This window comes from Cyprinodon variegatus, unplaced genomic scaffold (assembly GCF_000732505.1).
Source record: "Cyprinodon variegatus isolate N-32 unplaced genomic scaffold, C_variegatus-1.0 Scaffold404, whole genome shotgun sequence".
Lineage (NCBI taxonomy): Eukaryota > Metazoa > Chordata > Actinopteri > Cyprinodontiformes > Cyprinodontidae > Cyprinodon > Cyprinodon variegatus.
Window position 1 is genome coordinate 581,013 of NW_015150857.1, and position 19,567 is coordinate 600,579.

The 19,567-nt window shown below is 38.3% G+C and overlaps 1 protein-coding gene across 2 annotated transcripts in view; it reads left to right on the forward strand.

The window, feature by feature from the left end:
• LOC107093024 (SLIT and NTRK-like protein 3) overlaps nt 1-19,567 on the forward strand; it is a 28,431-nt gene that overhangs the window by 2,316 nt on the left and 6,548 nt on the right. For both annotated transcript variants that reach the window (XM_015387821.1, XM_015387822.1), the window contains exons 2-6: nt 3,417-3,698; nt 3,872-4,123; nt 4,361-4,476; nt 5,685-6,614; nt 8,736-8,955. In XM_015387821.1, coding sequence (XP_015243307.1) covers nt 3,483-3,698; nt 3,872-4,123; nt 4,361-4,476; nt 5,685-6,614; nt 8,736-8,955 — 1,734 coding nt within the window. In that variant the 5' untranslated portion in view covers nt 3,417-3,482. The remainder of the gene's footprint in view (nt 1-3,416; nt 3,699-3,871; nt 4,124-4,360; nt 4,477-5,684; nt 6,615-8,735; nt 8,956-19,567) is intronic.

The following is a 19,567-nucleotide window of genomic DNA, read 5'->3' on the forward strand; positions in this document are numbered from 1 at the left end:
CCATCCATCCATCCATCCATCCATCCGTTAATGGAGAAATCTTCTAATCTGACTGTGGTAAAGTACTGGATTTGGCCATGAAAAACATGCAGTAATCCTGCTCCTATTACATCACCCCCACTATCAGTATTGGTCCATGCTTCAGCCTGTCAACATGCTGCCTCCACATCAACCCGCTTTTGAAAAATTTTGAAGAGTTTTGATTTGCAGCAGTGCTCCAGCTCCACTGTCATTATCACAATAATGACTATGACAGGTCCCGATGGCTGTTGATAACCCAACATATTTTTGCTGATTGATAATCTCGGGTAGTTTGAGCCTCACCCCCTCTGTGTTCCCTGATTGCCATTCATCCTATTAAATGGAGCAGTTCATTAGACTGAGGCATTATGAATCTGATTTGCATTTACTCATATTCATATTGCATACATTAAAACAACACTCGCGTGACATTTCAGCTTTGCCGGCCATTTGAGAATACAGATGAATATATTCATCACAGCTGTTATTTTGTTTTTCGTCCCCTATTTGTCCCAAAAAGCCATCCTGAACATGGTAAATGTGATTCTCAAGTGAGCTAGCCCATGTGTCCGTGTTTTAGTTTTGCATTTACAATGCCAGTATTTGAATTGGCAATATAATGGCTTTCATTGCATCACCTGGACACCAAAGCATTGTTGGTGGATTAGTCTTAGCTGTCAAAAAAATATTAAACTGCTCAAATTTTCTACATTTTGTCAAATCATCACCTAAAAAGGTAATTCTCTTTTGTTTCTTTCCTTAGATAATTACAAAGTAGCACATCACGCTAAAGTGCCATCAAACACTACATGCTTTTATATTTGCTTATAAAAAAAACTGAATTCTGATACCAAAGAGCTTTAAAAAATCAACTAATTAGTCAAGTGTGATTTAAATCTTAACATGCTTTATGTAAATACAGCCATTCTGTGAAAAACCTCAGAGATCCGACATAGTGGCAGCACCATGCTAGGGGTTTGCGCTTTTTTAGCAAGAAAATAGAAGATGGTGTAAAGACAACCTGTTGCAGGATGTAAAAGTAAAAGTTGACCTTCCATCGGAGCTCGATCCTGATGGTTTAGGTCAAAGCCTATTCATGTGTTACAGTTACTCAGTCAAAGTCCAGGTCTAAAACCAATAATGAAGCTGCTGTTAGACTATATTTTAGTCTTATATTTTATATTTGTCTTTTATATTTTTTATTTTTCTTTCTTCTACTGTCTGATATCTCAAAAATGTTTTGCACAGAAAACAGGCTAGTGTTTTAAATTTCAGCCTAAATGTCCAAGACAGTTGAGCTGACATATAATAAAATTTGCCAAAGAGGTAGTGCTCTGCCGCATTATGTAATGATGGCATAGATCCTGCTTTCATAAACTAATGAAATAACATTTAATCTTCATTTCAATATAACCTCTGAAAAAAGTAATAAAATCCATGAACACAATTTTATTTAAGTTTCTCCTGCATTACGTACTGTAGTAGCGCGGTTAATTTATGTGGCTGCTATTAAAAATCGCAGCAGCTGCTCTTTTTTGTATTAAAAGGTAATAACATGGTACATTATGGAACACACCATGACAAACTGTTAGTGCGTTCATCCTAATCAATATACATTTACTAGCTGTTATGTTATGGATCCTAGACATTTAAATCTCTATAATGTTGTATGATGTATGCAAAACCTTTGGTCGTCAAGCCGCTTATTCAGCTTCATGGCCTAATGATCCATAGGCGCTAACTTTTGAGGCCTTCAGAGCAGGACCATTAAGACACATAAAAAGGTTATTTTTCAATGCATGGGCTATCAGAACCAAGGCTAGCTTTTCTGTAAAAACAACAAAAAAGAATGTTTCTGTTGAAGATCCAATAACAAGAATACATCAGAATTAAGAATTTAACACAAAATTAAGTGAATCAAAAAAATTTAAATTTTTATGTATGGGCCATAAGAAATTCCTTTCCACACACAGGTTGCTCTTTTGCAGAAAAACTTAAAACGGTTAGGTCAAATTCTTAACATTTCAACCTACAAGTCATCACATTTCAGCACCATGGAGAGCGTTTGCTTTGAGTCACCAGCGATCCTGATGTTAAAGCAAGGTCATTCTGATCTGCCACGCTGTTTCACAAATCTTTTCAGCAGATCCAGAATTTTTAAAGTTGTAAAGATTGTCCAGAAAATAGACTGTGCACTTCTTAAATCCCCCGCGTTGATTGGAGATTTGTTTTCTAAATATTGCAGCAAAAGCAGCCTGAATAACAACCAATGGATTTGTTTCATATAACAAACCCAAACTCTCTCTTGGATTGCTTTTTTTCTACAATGAAAATTCAAAAATGATTGAATCATGTCGTTTTTCACAATTGGTACTGTATAAGAGACTAAAGAATTAATGCTGCACAATCCACTTCCTTCCATTAGTTTGTTACTTCAATTAAATCACCATGTTTAAATACTCTGAGTTATTAACCTATTCTGAACTAATCTCTTTATGAAGCTCTAGTTTATGAGTAATTTGTCATTTGTACTGGGAGATTTTGTTAACAGCAAACATGCAGAGTAGTTTTTGGTCAAGCCATGTAAAACTTATATAGGCTACATTTCTCTTTTGAATGTTTTGTTTATTTTACAGTTACGAAACTTATGCTATTGCATATATTTACTATAATCTAATATATGTTATTGTTTCCATTTGCTTTTGAGGCATGAGATGAAAAGCATCTCTTTTATTGCCCACTTGTTATTGCATCTGCTTATGTCTATTTTGTAATGAATGTTTACATTATGAATGTATCTGAATGCACATTCGTTTGTCAGTTATTATTGCAACACACGTTGTCGAGGAGTGTCTCTCTGCTTATCAATGTTAATACCACTGAGGGCAGAACCGTGGTTGAAGGAATGATTGCTTCCTGGGGACTGGATTCAAATGCATGCTAAATGTTTTCAGGTTTTGATGTGTAAAATATTTCTCAAACCATGCTTCAGTATTTTTCCATTTTACAAATAGGAAGCATTTTGTGTAGGTGTATCACATAAAATAGGGTGAGGTTTCTGGTTGGAATAGGAGATAGGGTAAAGAATATCATGGGATGCAAATGTTTTTGCATGGCACCGTATGTTTCCTCTAGTTTGACTCATGTCATGGCGAACTATAGCCGGCAGCGGGTCTATACATCATTATTTCTATATAAGGAAAGCTTTCCCCATGGCTCAACAGCCTGGGTGATTTAACATTTATTTCCAGCCTGCTTGAATATGCTTATGATGTATCACCAATCTGATTCATCCTGAAATTACTTCTCCTTCTACTTCCCTGTTTGTTTGTCCTTTCCTGATCCTGTGTGTGTGCGTCTCATTGAAATGTATGCATGTTTCCCTGGTCTGGCAGTGAGATAAAGGCCCTGATGCCGCGTCGTAGCCCCAGGCTGCTGAGCTGAAAGGGAGAAGCAGTAGGATGCAGTGGGTCACTCTGGCGGTGGCCCTGGGGTGTGTGTGCCTGTCCCAGGCGTCGCACGGCCCCACCCCTACCCCCACCTCCACTCACACCCCTCTGGTGGACAACTCTGAGGAGGAAGTGGACGAGCCGTGTTTCGAGCCGTGCACATGCGAGGTCAAAGAGGGCGTGCTGCACGTGCACTGTGATGGGCGGGGCTTCACCAATGCCAGCCAGGTACCCCTTTTGTCCTCATTTATCACAGGCTTCACAACAGTGTCATTAATCTTGTTAAAATGCCGAATCTCCATTGCTAATATATTGCCTTTGTTGTGTCTTATGGCTTGTTCTTATTGTTCCCCTCCCATAATTAATAAACTAAGTAATCAGAGCTGTAATTAATCATCCAGGTGTCACAGTCATGGATCCGCCCTTTCAAACTCAACCTCCAGAGGAACTCTTTCAGACGTCTCTATAGCAACGGGTTTCAGCACCTTGGCAACGCAGTCTCGATGAACCTTGGCAACAATGGACTTCAGGATATCCGAGTGGGGGCTTTTAACGGGTTAGCCAAACTGAGGCGCCTGTACCTCCATGAGAACAAGCTGGAGGTCTTCAGAAATGACACGTTCGCTGGCCTAGAGGCTCTGGAATACCTCCAGGTAGGCTTGAGGACACAATCAGTCCTAATTATCCGTGATTGACTTTATTATTGATAAGTCTGCCCAAGAGTACAATTCATTTTCATGCCAGAAAAAGACATGAATCGGCAGGTGGTCTGGTTGAAACAGGGTAAAAGAATGTTTAGGTGTAAGTTTGAAATACCGAGTCCTTAAGTCCTGGTCAGCAGCAATGGCAGCTTTGTCCAAATTGCTTCATTTCTTTTTTCTTTCCTGTAGGCCGACTACAATGTGATCAAACGAATCGACAGCGGCGCTCTAAGGTTTCTCTACAAGCTTCGGGTTCTCATACTGAATGATAATCTGATTCCCATCCTGCCTGCTCATCTGTTCAGGTTACATTCTGATTATTTTACTCCGAAGCTTTTTAATTTTGCAAGGACCGATCTGTAGAAATATCACTGCCAGGCACGGTTAGTCAGAGTTCTGCTGAGGCAGGGTTATTCTAGAGCATACACAGCGCCTTGCAAAAGCACTCATATCCCTTGAACCTTTTCACAATTAGTCACGACCACAAACTTTAACATGCTATATTGGAACTGCTCTAATGTGATTGACCAATGTAAAGTGCTTCATTATTCAAGTGGAAAGACACTTGGTTTTCTGAAGATTTATAGATAAGAATCTAAAAAAATGTTCTGACCTTTTACTGATGTCTTCAGAAACAGGTAACAAAGTCCATTTGAGTGGGATTTATTCTCTATATAAATTCAGCTGTTGTTTTTTTTTAAGCACAAACAGATAGGTTAGGTTCTCAAACAATATTAAGTGGGGCTGGCACATCAACCATAAGAATTGCATTTCACTTTTCCTTTAAGAAAAAGTGGCAAGAGGAAAGCCATAAGAAGTCCAATTTGCTACAGTCCATATAGAGGACATGACAAATGTGTGAGAGAAAGTGTTTTTGTGAGATGAGGTCAAAATGTAGCTTTTCAATCCAAAATTGTCTTGCAGGAAAACTAACACTGCAATCACTTTAAACACCCTACTTATCATTTGGAACATGGTGGCACCAACATCATGCAGGGGATTTTTTTTTTACCAGGGACAGGTAAAGAAATTTGTATGAGTTGAAATAAAAAACTGGACCTCAATAACAGGTTATTATAGAAAGGAAGAACTTTTCTCAGATACTGCAAAGAGTTTTAACTAAGCCAAGTTTACCTACCTGCATGTCGATTATCCTAAACTAAACATTATGCCCAAACAAAATGAAAGGATTTTGGCAGTATTGATTCTCAGTGCCTGAGCATAAATACATTCTGCATTTTCAGATTTTCATTTGCAAAAACATTGAAGACTGTATTTTTCCTCCAATAATATTACTACTTTTGTTTGTGATGGTCTATCAAATAAAATTCAACTAAAATACAATTTTGCAGTCGTGATGCGAAAGAATGTGAAAAAGCACAAAAGATATGAATGCTTTTGCACTGCGCTATATGTCACATCACAGCAGATGAATTCATTATCCAATAAAAACAGAATTTTCTTTATTGCAGTTTGTGCTTTAATCTTATTCATCCTCTCCCTCCTACTCCAGATCTGTGTCTCTGACTCATCTGGACCTGCGGGGAAATCGTCTGAAGAGCTTGGCATATGCTGGGACGCTGGAGTACATTGGCCGATCCCTGATGGAGCTACAGCTGGAGGAGAATCCCTGGAACTGTAGCTGCGAGGCAGTGCAGCTACTGCAGTGGTTGGGTCAGATCCCCTACACGGCTGTAGTCGGGGATGTTACCTGCGAATACCCGTTTCATCTGCATGGAAAGGACCTGAGGGAAATCCCCCGCAAAGAGCTGTGTGCTGACCTGCCGGATAAAGAGCTGCAAGGAGAGAGAGGCACTCCATCAGAGGGATCCCAGCCCCAGCCTCTGCCCCCAAACTCTAAACACAACTCCCATACGGGGAGGGTCAGGCCGACGAAGCCATCATCTATGGTGCATGGCTCCCGACAGAGCACTCACACGTCCTCCACTTCATCATCCTCTTCTTCATCAGAGCGTAAGGAAAGAGAGAGGCAGCCACGGCCAACTAAAAGACCTCGGCCCTCCAGGGTTCCCCCTACAGCTCGCAGTTTGATGCCCAACCAGAACCCCCCTATTGCAGGCTACCAAACACGACCCCCCATACCCATCATCTGCCCCATCCGTTGCACCTGCAACCTTCACATTGCAGATCTGGGTCAAACACTGAACTGCAAAGAGAGCGGGTTCCGTAACATGTCTGAGCTCATACCTCGGCCCCTCAATGGCCGGAAGCTCTTCCTTGGGGGGAACTTAATCCAAAAGCTCTATCGTACGGACTTCTGGAACTTCTCCAGCCTTGACCTGCTTAACCTTGGAAACAACCGCATCAGTTACCTCCAGGAGGGGGCCTTCTCCACTCTAATGAACCTGAGGACCCTCTTCCTGAATGGAAATAACTTGGATCGGTTGAGTCCCCACATGTTCCTAGGCCTGCAGAGCCTAAGGTGAGAAAGATTTGCATCGCTCAGCATTTCAAACACACCCTTCCCCTCTTTGCACTTCAAACAAAATTCTTAAACCAATGCCACACGTCAGCTTAAGGTACTTAGAGATTTGTTGGTTAAAAGAGTTGAATTAATTTCTTTATAATCCTGCCACAGCATAGAGCTGAAAACCTTGATTACTATAATGCTGGAGTTTGATTGAAATAAAGGTTTCCCATTCCCCACCATGTTTGTCATTACTTAGTCACGCTGTCTGATGCAATGCTCCAGTTGAGTTGTAAGCCTGGTTCTGAGTGACAATGTGAAAATTAATGTTTTTTGGTATTTGCATACAGAGGTGTTGATAAGACAGCAAGGTGTCAGGATGATGGCAGGATTTTGTGTTTAGGAAAAGGCTTGTCACATCGATGCATATGTATATAATTGTCAGATTAAGCTCAAAGAGATGATTCATCCGTACATAATGCATATCTACTTTCGGTAAGTGCATTAAACATTAATATGGACAACAGAACAGAGCTCATACACTTTCTATCTAAAGAATGATAAGTCATTCAAGCTTCAGATCTCAGCAGTAGCGTCTTTATATTTCCAGACAGGTTTAAGAAAATCTGCAGCCATTAATCTGACTATTAATCAATAATAAAGATCCTCTGCGGACATGGGAAATGTCTTCCTCTTAACCTCTCGTTAGCCTTTGTTAAGTGCTAAATGGTGACAGAGCACTATGAGTATTTTGAACTGGGTCTACAGTGGATATAGAAAGTCTTCACACCCTCTTTAAAATGCTTGGTTTCTGTCAATTTAAAATGAAATCCTGATAATGACTTCAATGTTCTGTATTTGCCCACTCTACCTTGAAGAGGTTTTCAATATCTGTCAGGCTGTAAGGACAACTCCTATCCACAGCCTTCTTTAGGTGGTCAAAATTATCAGAACTATTTTGTTTCTTGTGACTTGTCATACCTTATTAAAAAGTCTAGGTCCAAACCAAGAAAATGGCTCCTCAGAGTACCACCACTGTAGGCATGGAGCGCTGCAGTGTTGCTTTAAGATGCAAAATAGCAATTGGATCTATGGCCCAACCTTTTAAGTTTGGTGTAATTTTGTTCAGGTAACTCTGCAATGTTGCTCCTCCTGAGGAAATGCAGATATTCCATACATTGCCTTCTTTAAATGCTTTCAGTATATACATCTGGCTAAGAAATGTGCTCCCATCCAAACCTAAAGCTTAGCCTCTTTGTTTCCTGAAAGTAGATTTAGGGAGATTCTAGCTAGCTGGAGATATTTTGTTTAGAAGAAACGCATCTTTTAGTACCTGACTAGATGATTCCTGCTATTCTTATAGTTTAGGCTTTTGGCAGCCACCTTCACCAATCTGTCTTGTGTTTTTATCCTTTATGGAGAAGCATCCAATTTTTGCACTATTACTGTTCTTCCCTGTCTCATACTTTTGTTTAAGATAGCTCTTGATCCCTTGGAATTTCTGAGTTAACTATAGTATGCAAATAAACAAATGCAACAAAAGTCCAGCTGGGATGGTTGAGCTTCAGTAATAGGTAATCAGATGCTGTATAACTGCAGATGTGTTCCTGAGAAAACTGAATGCTACAAATGAAACAAAGGGTGGCTGAACAAAGTATAAGCAGATTGTGGATGCTTATATAAACAAAGTGTTGCAGGTTTTTTCTTGATGACACTTCTTTTCTCTAAGAGATGTGTTTTTATTTCAGTGGATTCTTCAGAAACGAAAGAGTGCTAAATCCCAGACTGGCATAGCAAAGTACATCCCATATATTTCTACTAATTAAAAACAAACAAACAACACAAACCAGCAGTGTTGTAAAAAAAAAGATTGATAAACAGACTTCTGTGTGAAATTTGACATCATTTGATGTTGATCAGTTTGTGAACAGGCAAAGAGGAGATTAAATCAAATTCCTGCTATGATACTGAAACATGAATATTCAGCAGTGTATTTGTCATGGAGAGATAAAAGAGGGCTCCACAACCCGTAGCTTGGATTTTTTTTTATATGATGTTATAATACTGTGGCCCATTTTATTTGTCCTTTTTGTTGTAAACACTGATTGTATCCACCTCTTTGTTTCCTGATTTTAGGTTCCTTTACCTGGAGTACAACTACATCCGTGTTGTAGATCCCGGCACCTTTGACTCTATGCCATCCCTGCAGTTGTTGTTTCTCAACTCCAACATCTTGCGGAGCCTCCCTGTTGGTGTGTTCTCCGGAGTCAATCTGTCCCGTCTTAACCTGAGAAACAATTTCTTCCAGCATCTTCCCATGGAGGGTGTGCTGGAACACCTCAGAGGATTGGTTCAGGTTGGTGTTTACCCATAATTCACTTCTTCTAAACACAGTTTTCTGCAGGGGGGGGGGTTTGCTCTAGCTGCTATAGTGCCTTGGAGAAGTATTCGGAGAGCTTTATCACATCTTTTCATCAAATACAAAATGCAGTGTCTTTAAATCAGATGATAGAACAGCAATGATGTTTTGTGATGAATTAAAGGAGAACGATTCACCTCAATTAAAAACACTTCATTAATCCCAAAGGGAATTTAAAGGTTGCATTAACTCATAGTTTATTTGTTATCCAGGTGTTGTAGGTGTTGATAGCTGTAGGCAGAAACGATCTTCTGTAACGATCCGTCTTGCACCGCATCTGGAGAAGCTTCTGACTGAGTACACTTTGTTGTTGCTTAAAAATCTTCTGAAGAGGATGCTCACTGTTTTCTTTGATCTTCTTCACTTCTTGAAGAATCACTCTATGTGAAATAAACTCTAGAATCTCTAGAGGAGTTTCTAGAAGAGTGGGCCCTCTTTTGCTTGTCATTTGCTTTGATGCTAATACCCCAGCGGATGATGGCAGTAGAGATCACACTCAACAACATCCATTGTTTTCAACATTTTTTCCAGATAAAAGTTGTATGACATGTGTTGTGAATTGGCGCTATATTGAATTGAGTATAGGGTTCACATTTATTTGAATCTCCTCTTTACTCATTAAGTCATTACAAGTAGTTACCTCATCAAATAAGTCTATCCAATGTGATCTCGGTTTTAAAGCTGTTCAATGAAGGCCTCAGAGGTTTGTTGCTTAGTTTAGACAGGGGGATGAAATTTCACATTCTTTGAGACTCAAAACAAAATCACATGCAAATGTTAGAGCCAAGATTTGAGATTTAGATCTATTTTGCTATCATAGATGAGCAAAATATATCAGTCTTTAAATTTCACATACTGGTAGAAACATAACCTAAAATACTTGGTGTTGCAAATGCATCTGCAGGTGGTTCTAGAAAGTAAAAACATTGGGGTTGAAAAAGAAAAAAACTGCTGATATTTTCATTTTTTTGTATTAATTAAACAAAATAAGTAAAGTCTGTATACTTCTATCTTATTATAAAATGAATCGAAGTTTGGCCTTATTGGGCAACTTAAAATTGTACCTTCTACATAGATAAATTAATTACATACAGTGCATGACCTTGCATTGGTCTGCAAACGGATTTTGGCCAAATTCACTGAGGAATTGTTATTTGACAGAGGTAGAACCAAGCCAGCGTAACTCTGTCACACCCTTTGCTTCACTTAACAAAAGTATGATTAATCTGTTTCAAAGACAAAGATCTAATATACTCTAAAGAAGCAGTGTTTGGTGTTATTACATCTTAATGAATCAAGAGCTGACAAGCCCCTGCTGTATTTTTAAACTTCTGGCAGCCCCTGATCTGCTGGCCTCTGAAACAGCTGGAGTTTTCTCCCATCATCTGTTGTTTTGAGAGCTCTGCTGTAGCATCTGGGACTCTGGTTGTGCCGCAGGTATTCCAATTGGAAAATTGCGATTGACTCCATTTGCATAAGTGGTCTTAATAAATCAAAAGCTAAACTGCAGGAAGCTGAAACCTTGAGGTGTTTAAGCATGGTTTCAATTAATGCAACTTACAGTAAATAAACGGTATGAAATGCAGCTTGTTTTTGTTTTATGTTTTCTTCACATTTAACCACAGCTTCAAGTGAGTGGTTGCAGCACGCAACACACAGATAAGGACACATATTAAATCCTTTCAACCAGCCTCATAAGGCTTCAGCAAATTTAATGTAAGCTTTTCTTAGACAGCTAGAGCAGAATGAGCTAAAGTGGGTGTAGATTAGCCTGAATGTCATTGTGAATATCTGTTCTTATTTAGCTCGATGTAAAAAAGGAAAGAAAATCATAAAGTCCTCGATTCCAGGTTTGTGTGGGTGAGACTGGCAGTTTAGCAGCAATTTCGAACTATTTTCTCATAAAGGGGACAGGCTGGAGGAACCATGCACATACAAATAAATGCATTGTGTCTATTGTGCAATGCTCTTATGTTCAAGAGAATTTAAGCTTTCACAAATTGGATGCACACAGTGGGCCGTATTCATGGAGCCCAGCTGTTTTACCATTATAGTGCTGGAAATCTGTGCCACAGTAACTGAATCCATTCATTTATTGGGGTTGTTATTTCCCTAACAAAGCCATATTAGTGCTACCCGTTGGTTGCAGAGAACAACATGATAGTGATATAACCTGTTGGGTTACTGGTGGGCTGTTTGAAGCTTGGGGCGTGGGCTTCAGTGGGTGCTGCTGTGTGTTTCAGAGACAGAGTTTGCACTGTAAAATCAAAGGCTAACATTGTTGGAAGCAGGATTTAGCTCAGAGCTGCTAAAAAAAAAACAACAAGCAAACAAAAAAAGCAATTCTGATAAAGCAGCAGCACATAAAGCTTACAGGCAGCGGCGTCGTCAAGAGCAAGATTGTGCAGTCACAGCCACTTAACTGATATAAAAAATATTTCCCTCAGCGTAGTGTTAGAAAAAAATAAATATTAATCTGACGTTAAAGAGAAAATTAAAATCATTGTGGTGTGTGCAATTTCTCATCTGGAAAATTAATGCCAGCAGTAAAGCAACTGAGCCTTAAAGCAATGAAAAATAAATATATAATAAAATCAACTTATGCGAAGCCGCATTTGAATGGAGGCCAAAAATAAAGACAGCCCAGGAACACATATGTCTTTGTCAGTACGTGCTAAGAACATGACGGGTTTCAGGAAGACACTTGCTTGTCATTGCCAGCATTAATCAAGAAACTTGCCTGTGGCCAGGTTTGGCTTTTAGTGAAACGTATCTCTGTCTGAAAAGCTTGATGCAACTGGCACAACAAGGAACCAATTATGCCCCAGTGTGGAAAGTTGAGACAAAGACTGATCGTACAAACATGATAGTGAAGCAATGTGGGAGGTTTTCTGACAGATTAAAGGGAAGGTATTCACTGTAAATGCTGCTGAATTATTCACATACAGTACATCCTGGTGCCAGTGTTATCAGGGCCCCTGTTCCTGTTGAGAATTTCACTCTCTGTCAAAACTTGATATTGTGGGTTATAAGGGTAATGAATTTCCACTGAGCATGATTTTAAAGCCAGTTCATGTGTTAGCTTTGCACAGAAAGCCAGAAACGGGTGGAATATAAGGTTACTGTTATTAAAAAAAGACCATATGGAAGCATGATTGGAAAAAAAAACCCTGTCAGGCTCTAACAAAAAATCAGGAAAAGACAAAAACCAGATCCATGGATTAAGATGCAGACATTTATACCCTTTACTGTTGTCAAATCTTGGCAATTTGTCAGTGAGATTGTTCATAGAGAGCATGGATAGAATACAGGGGCTATTATTATGTTGGCAGATGGGAAAGATTTACTAATGACCTGCCCTTGAGTGAGCTTGGCCTATTGTTCAGGATTCAAAAGTTTGTTGATATAAAGAGAATTCTTTTTGCCAAACTGACATTCACTCATGAGCGACTCTAAAGCTTTACGGAGAAAACAAAGCTGTTAATCAAAAACTCTGCTTAAGAAGAAATCTCTGCTGTTTTTCTCCTGTTCCCCCAACAAGAGGGTGGTTATTTAGCATTGAGAGCAACTGACAAACTAACTACCAACTGAATTATTATGATTACTTATTATAGCATAACCTATATAATAACTTTAAAATTTTATAGATTAAAGATAATTGGAGATAAATAAAAAAACTTGTAACACATGGTAGTACTGTAATATGTCTTTCCATGTGTAAATACTATTTAAATATAAGAATATTACATAATAGATAAGAAGCTATATAAACGTGCTACACCATTAACCATGATTAAGCACTCCAGTATTAGAATTATATTTTTAGCTTTAGCACATCATTCAAGCACTAATGAATAAATACAACAAATTTGAAAATAGTACTTGAGACATAAATGTGTAATTTTAAAGTATATAAAATAAGGCTATTAATTGTTAAAACTGTAACCTTCCATTCTTTAGCACTTGTCCTTCAGGGGTTGCAAGAATCTGGTGCCTCCATATTTTTAAGTCTTAATGCAAAAAGAAGGGTACACCCTGGATAGGTTGGTTGTCCATAAGACAACATGGAGACACACAACAATTTAGAGACACCATTAAACCTAACAGCCATGGTTTTTTGTTTGTTTTTTTTACTGCGAGAGGAAGCTGGGGAACCTTTACATGCACAGGGCTACCATGCATACTTAATGCAGAAAGATACTAGGCTAGGATTTAAACCCAGGATGTTCTTGCTGCAACATAATAGTGCTACAAACTGGGCTATTGTGATGCCTTAAACTGAAGCAATGAATGAAAAATAGAAAATATCATACTAGGAAAATGATTTTTGAAAGTACAGTTAAAAAAAATGAAACATCATGTACCATCGTTGTCTATTTTTTCATCCATCTTCTTTCACTATCTGTCATAGTGCGTCACGTGAAATGGGGTTTAAACCAAAAATATGTTTCCAGTCTTGTTTTTACATATTTATGTAAAAACATAAATTTAAGAAAAGAAAGATAGTCTTTGAGTCCAGATGTATTTTCCTAGAACCTTCTGGTCAAAAACTTAGCATTACAAACAGATTGTGTGATATCCAACAGCATGACCTTTTAAGTTAGCAATGAGTGGCTAAGCTGGCTGTCAGCTTGCTTCTTAAGACTAAATATAAAATGAAAAGAGCAACATGGTACTGTTTTGCTGGTAAATGTGAAGAAAACCCAGGTTAGAGTGGTTTGTGTGGTTAGCTGCTGGTTAGCAACATTAGTGGTTTTGACAGCTAAAAAAAACACCCCTGATATGTCTTTGATCAGTTTTTTACAATAAGTGTAATTGTAGTTGTTGAATTTAGAAAAGGAGGACTAATTTGGCCTGTTGAAATTATTATTTCATGTGTATATTGTAAATAGTGCACAAATTAAAAATGAAACACAGCTTTATGTTTTCAAAATTCTTTCCTACCCTTTTTTTTTTTTACAAAAATAATGGAAGTACGATTAAAGTAGAGTGAAGATGTATGTGAATTGTAATTCTTGGGAAAAATTGCTATATGGATTTATGACTGGATTTGAGTAAACCTTCACAACACATGCAATTCTTTTGACATAAACTATTTCACTGCAATCTCTAGCTGTATGGGGTTGTTGTTGTCATGTAAGGTGAACCTCCCGCTCAGACGCTCTTCCTTTGCAACCTATAAAAGAGGTTTTAGGGGTTGCCAAGTTAAGGCAGTCGCATAAACAGTTGATAACTGTTAAAAGTTGCCCTGCAGATAAAATTTTACACTGTTAAAATTGTAAAACTGCAGATAGAATACTTCAAAGTTTGGGTTGGAATTGAGTTTTGGAAAGCCTGGTGAAGTCAGCCATGTAGATGTTTATGTTGTATGGTTGCTTTGCACAGGTGCTTCTCTTTCTTACCACATGGTATAACAGCTGGTACCTAAAATTAGAGATGCACTGATCCAAAACTTTGATCGGCTCTGATATCGTGTAATTAGCTAGATCTGATATCAGTGATTTCATATTGGATATCAAAGATCAAATACAGTGCACTTTACATAGAACTGTTATGTCTTTCATTTTGCTGCTTATTTGTTAATAAATAATATAAAGTACATTTATATCTGTTTTAAGTTGTTGCCTTTTTTAAACAATGTTTATATCACAGCTAAAGCTTTGAATCAAATTACAAGATATATGGCTCATTCATTCAACAGTTGAATCAGATCGATATTAGATATCGGCCGAAACGCTCAGTCCAATTATTGGTATTAAATTGGATCGTAAAAAAACTGGATCGGTGCATCTCAAACTAAAATATCCTAGATTATAAGTGTGTGTGAACTTATATCTCCTATTAAGATGTCAATGTGATGGTCTGTTAAGAAGCTCCACACCGTATGACTCTGTATTGGATGGGAAGTACTGTAGCTGATGAGGCAGTTGATGTTAAGTTGAGACCCTCAAACAAAAACAATCAATACAAAGGTAATACAAAGAGTAATTGGTTGCATCTTTTACGTGGTTGCACATCCTGTGTGTCTAATTTTATCAGCAGAATAAAAGTAGCTGAAAATAAGTTAGATCCTCTTGTAACATGAACCAGTTTTCTTTACTTTAAAGTGCGCAGCACAGCATAAAACGCAGCTCTATAGGTGTTTTAAACCTAAATTGTGTAGCTCAGCAAAAAGCCCCTGTCATTATAGGTTTTATGTGCTGGGAAGTTTGACCACAATACTTGCGTGCATTTTCTATTTCTGGAGACAAGATGGGTCTCAGTCTCAGATTTCACATTACATACCAATAAAGCTCTTTTAACTTCAGTAATATATTTTTTCTCTTGTTAAATAAAGACAGCATTTTCTAACCATAGAGATAAGAGTAATTCACTGTTAACAACCATTGCTATTTAATTATGTGCAAGGGTGGATAATATGCCAGGACATAATTAATGTAGGCTAATTATCATAGTATTATTTTAGCGTTAACATGACTTCATAGCGACATGGTGGTGCCCTTGAACACATTTCTTTGCCGTTTTTTAAAACCAGGACCAGTAAGAATGAGCACACTTCAATGCAACTGAAGAGTTAACAACACATTCCAGTTGCAAATATCCAAACTGATGTGAAACTGCAACATTAAAAGTCTGTATTTGTTTTCCCACGGAATAAAAGATCAGAGGATTCTTTCCAGACTCAGCATGTTGCAGGGATGTTTAGTGATCACACAGAGGCAGAGGCGCCTGTTCTTGTTCCAACAGCGGCCTCAATGGACCAGAAACTTTCACTCTTTGCTATTACATCCGCTTGTGCTGTGTCTACAAGAAACGGCAAACGGCTGCAAAGAACAAGTTCATGGCGTTCCTCTGGGGGGTGTTGGGGAAACTGCTCAGGGGAATAAGCAAACGTGCTTGAATACATGATGAAAGTTGATAACAATACCGCAGCAAAGACGAAAATTCCCTGGGATGTGCTGTGATCACAAAACTCCTAAAATCGAACTGTTTGGGTGTAGACTTTCAAAGAGGAAATTGATTTGACATGGTTCTTTGACTTTGTAAATGTAAGATTGCTTCTGAAGATATTTTTACTTTATATCTGGATAGTGATAATAAAAAAGGTTTTCAATAAATGAAAAACAACATATCTGCAAACATTTCTTTTTAGCTTTAGCTTGGTCACATTTAGATGTTTCATAATATCAAAAAAACTACATCTGAGGGCCAAAATAACTTAAGTGAATATAAACCTTTATTTTCAAATAAAAATCTTTTTTATTATGGAAGAAATACTGTCCAGCCAAACTTGGCCCAGCATGAATTGGCCCCTTATTCTAATAAATGGCTGTTCCACAACTGGCAGCAACAACTGCCATAGGCGGCAATGGCTTTTACTGTTGGCATTATTGCAAAACCTTTTACAAATCTTTGCTGGATTGTTTTATTTCTGCCCAACTGGAGGAATTTCAAGGATGAACCACCCGTGCAGGTACATGCTACAACATCTTAAGGAAATTAAAGTCCAGACTTCAAATAACCATTCTCAGACCTTCATTTTGTAAAGTTTTTTAGAGGTAGAGTCACTAATGTGTTTCAGATTGTTGTCCTGCAGGGAAACATAAGGGAGCCTGAGCTCAAAGACAAAAATGATAATCAGAAATGTTACTTTGGGATATGTTGACAGCAGAATTAGTGCTAGTATCCAATAAGATAATCTTCTACAAGATAACAGCAGATTGTGAACAAATTCAAAGTTTACACTATAGCACAAAGTAATGGGATTTTGCATATCAATGGGTGTTCATGAATGCCTGTAAAGAAAAAATAGCCTCGGGTCCTTCAATGATGATGTGAAAGATCAATTAAGTCATGTAGAATAAGATCATCTTAAATCAACGGTGATAAAATTTCTCTACAGAATTATTTTTGGTCTTATTATTCATAAAACAATGGAAGTTATTTATCATAGCATTGAAAGAAGATCTGATCCCCAGAGACTTCTGTTAAACCCTTGTGCCAAAATCTTTAAAACATGTTTCATATCAACTTAACTTCTAGAAGCATTATTCATAACAAACCTGACAAAATAATATTGTTTGAGCAAACCGATCAATTAGAGGGCACACGATTTGCTGAGAAAGTTGAGAATTTCTCCACTGGTGGGAAATTTGATGCCTTTTTAATAAATCCGGGATAATTATTGCTTGATCTATGATCTTGGTGTTAATGAGAAGGCCAGTAACAGGGAATAAATGGACTCTTTCATTGCAGACAGGTTCACTTTATGTGATTCAACAAATTTTAAAAATCCCTAAGAGCCCATCCAAATGAATGATGCATCTCCAGCATTCCTGGGTTTTATTCTGACAAAAAGCACAGAGCACATTCTCGGATTCAGAAACAGGTTTATACCTTTACTGATACTAAGTTCTTCGATACATAATGTGAGATCATGCAAAGTGAGAATGAATAGATAACCTATTAACAGTTCTCCAGTGGGGGAATATTTAGCAGTGACCTGCTGACCCCTGCACCGGAACTTTTGTCTATGATCAAAAACTTTGTTGATAAAAAGAATTGGATATAATAAATAATGCGGCTTTCAAAAGTATCTCTGCAGTTTTCTCCCATTACATATTCCCCCTGAAGGCAGTTACTGAACAGCCAGAGAAACCTACAAACTAAACATTAACGTATTGAGATTGATTATTAATAGCATGAATCAATTCAATTCAATTTATTTGTGTAGCACCAATTCACAACAGATCATCTGAAGGTCCTTTATACTGTAGTTCAAACAGGTCATACACTCAAATTGATTCAAAGTTTTCTATCTGAGGAAAACCAGTTGATTGCATCAACTCACACCAAGCATGCTTGTAGCGACAGTGGAGAGGAAAAACTCCCTTTTAACATGAAGAAACCTCCAGCAGAACCAGGCTCAGTGTGAGCGGCCATCTTCTGAGGCCGACTGGGGTTCAAGGAGACAGAAGCTGACATACAGAAAGAAGTAGAGATACAAAAGGCAGCTGTCAATCAGCTCCACAGGCTGCCCCCCGTCCAGGAAACACACAGCCAGGCAGGAGAGCTCCGAGGCAGTCCCCACGTAAGATTACAAAGAGAGCACATCCAGCCAGTCACAGTCAGAGAAACAGGACTACACTGAAAACAGGCTGAGCTCAAACATCTATAAAAAAAAAGGTGTTGATGGCAGCAACACAGCTGATATTTCATGTGTGCATACAATCTATTAAACCTTTAAAAATAATTTTTTAGATAAGAGTTGTCTGAATAGATATATATTTTATGAAAGGCAGCCCAGATTAAAAACATAAAACATAACTGAGATAAACAGACCTCTATTTTAACAAAAGCACACGCTCTGATATACTAGAACCACCTTTCTTTGATAAGTGAGGGTCTATAATTTCTCATCACAGTTGTGATTTGATTGACATGTTGACAGAAAATCATACACCTTGTGAACAGGCTTGTAAACGGTAAACACTCTTGGTTACGTTGGACAGATGCTTGAAAAAGAGATGGGTGACAGAGTTCCAGGGATTTGAATGAAAGGATGCAATAAAATGCTCCAAGAGTTTCAGACAGATGTGAGATCATTACCATGGAAGTTATGAAGCCGAGAGAAAAAACAAGCCACATAGCTCCGTGTCATTTGGCTCATTCATGCTAAATCATTTGCTAGATGTTTTGCAAGACTGAAGAAACTGTAAAAATCGTTTTTCAGGGAAATTTGGATTTAGCGGGAGTGTGTTGAAACTGATTTGGAACTGCAGCCTGGTGTTGTTTCTAGTCACCCATCAGTTCTAGCTATCATTGTGAAAGCCCACAGTGGACCGACGCCAATGAACGAAAAAAAAAAAGAAAGCATCCTGCTGTTGAACGCGAGGCACCGGGGAAGGAGCGGCTCCCACAACAGCAATGCTGAATCATCTCTTTAAAAAGACAAAAAAATCATCCATCTATCTCTGCAAGCCAGGGAGATGGCCTAACCAAATTAGCGTGACAACATTTGTGTGAGCTCCTTGGAAGTGTGACAGAGAGAATATCTGCTTTCACTGCCTGTGTCGCTGCTAAAGACACGGAACAGATCAGTCCTACAGACAATACAACATGATGTGATTCCCTTTGTGCATAATCTGCTTTAGCTTTTTTCAAAGTGTTTCAAAGTGAATATTTGAGTTTGTTTTAGGACCTGCAGTCAATAGCTGGGAGGCAGAAAATAGATTTGTGAGCATACCTATTGGATTATGGTACAGGAGAGAGTTACATTACATCATGCCTATTGTTAGAGACAGACACAGTGATGGTCTTGCATGTTCGTCTAACTGGAAGGTTTTTTGCAAGGGCCCCTATGTAAAGCCTGGGTTTCTGTAAAGTAAACTAAATTCCCCCATAACCAACCAGAGCACAGCACACATTTATTTAGAGGGCATTTACAGGTGGTTTAAATGATTAGCTGTTCTCAGCTATCCCAAAAAATGAAAACTGGTCATTTATTTTTGCATGTTTTGTTAAATTTGCTTGTTTACCAAAGGTTTGT